This window comes from Otolemur garnettii, unplaced genomic scaffold (assembly GCF_000181295.1).
Source record: "Otolemur garnettii isolate 467f Iridium unplaced genomic scaffold, OtoGar3 scaffold00047, whole genome shotgun sequence".
Lineage (NCBI taxonomy): Eukaryota > Metazoa > Chordata > Mammalia > Primates > Galagidae > Otolemur > Otolemur garnettii.
The window spans coordinates 3,532,710-3,534,138 of record NW_003852442.1 but is presented as its reverse complement, the minus strand read 5'-3'; the positions used below and the strand labels follow the sequence as shown (position 1 = coordinate 3,534,138).

The 1,429-nt window shown below is 42.7% G+C and overlaps 1 protein-coding gene across 1 annotated transcript in view; it reads right to left on the bottom strand.

Moving 5' to 3' along the window:
- The window catches only part of PKD1L2 (polycystin 1 like 2), a 91,230-nt gene that overhangs the window by 77,641 nt on the left and 12,160 nt on the right, over nucleotides 1–1,429 (bottom strand). The window contains exon 4 of the mRNA XM_003791419.2: nucleotides 787–934. Coding sequence (XP_003791467.2) covers nucleotides 787–934 — 148 coding nt within the window. The remainder of the gene's footprint in view (nucleotides 1–786; nucleotides 935–1,429) is intronic.

Below are 1,429 nucleotides of genomic sequence, written 5' to 3'. Positions count from 1 at the left end.
TGTGGACCACACAGCTATTAGCTCATAGGATTGTTGTGAGGATAAAATGGGATTGCATGTGCACACTGCTTAGCTGGACTATTATTACTATTACATTATTATTTTTCTCACCAATAAAAATGTCTCTCACACCAAGACAAGCATCTTCCTTGCCCCGTTCCCACCTCCCTGGGGAGCAATCCAACCAAGCTGAGATTCTGCACAGAGTGAAGCTGAAAGACCACGCTCTTTCTCATTCTTTCCATGTAGCCTCCATAATGACAAAACCTATGTGGCAGTGTTTGCAAACATGGCAGCCATCATGCCTGCTATCTCTGCCCATGTGCCCCCTTTGCAATATGGCCCCATACTCCTGCTATCAGTAGGTGGATCTTTCTTTACCTTTTGAAGCTGGGCATAGCCACAGAACTCGTTTTGATGGATGGGATAAAATTCAACACAGGTAGAGATTTGAAAAATGTTTGCACATCAGCCCTCACTCTCTCTCACTGCTGGGAGGCCTTCACTACCATGCAAATGAGCCTTCACTTAGCCTTGTGGGTGATGAACAAACAGCACACGCCCTCAGTTGACATCCAGCTGACCACTGGATAGTAAGTGAGTCAGACCTTACTAGACCAGACAACCCCAGCTTAATGGGCCAAGAAAAGAGAAGCTCCCCAGTTCTCCAAAGAATATGATAAATAACAACTATTGTTTTAAACTACTAAGTTTTGGGGGGACAGTTTTGTTACACAACAAAAGATGACTGATGCGATCTGATCCGAGTTTAGAGATTTCCCTTACCTGGGAGGGTAGTAGGGGTCAAAAGTGTGGCCATCCCCTGTACTAATTATGCAGGACAGTTTTCCTATGTAGGGAGAGAGGAGCCACGTCAGGGAGATGGTGACATTGTCAAACACGAAACTCTCATTGGACACCACCAGCTGCAGGCCTGCAGGTTCAAACACAAAATACTATGTCCATGAAGAAAATTCCATACTCCTATTTCAAAACTATTCTCTTCTATCCACCTAACAATTATTTTTATAAGGGGCGTTTAAAATCTTTAAATTTTATGTTTACTTTTGAAAGTTCTTCTGAATTTTGTTTTTCATTCACAGGTGACACACAACCGAGACACAGAATTGGAAATGTATAAAAGGTTTAGCCCTCAGCCTCCAGTCCTGCTGCCCGGGCAGCCAGCACTACCAGGGTCCTGGGTCACCTTCCAGAGATTATCTGCACCTACCCAGGCACGTACATACTTTGTTATTTAGACAATGGTGCATGTTAAATTTACCATTTGGTACCCAGCACGGTTTCCACTTAGTATATCTTGGGGATTGCTCTTATGACTCCAGTTAGAGTTGCCTTGTTCTTTTTAATGACTGCATTATAATTTAAGCAGGATTCTATGAATTGTCCACATTTTTTTTTTTTTTTTTTT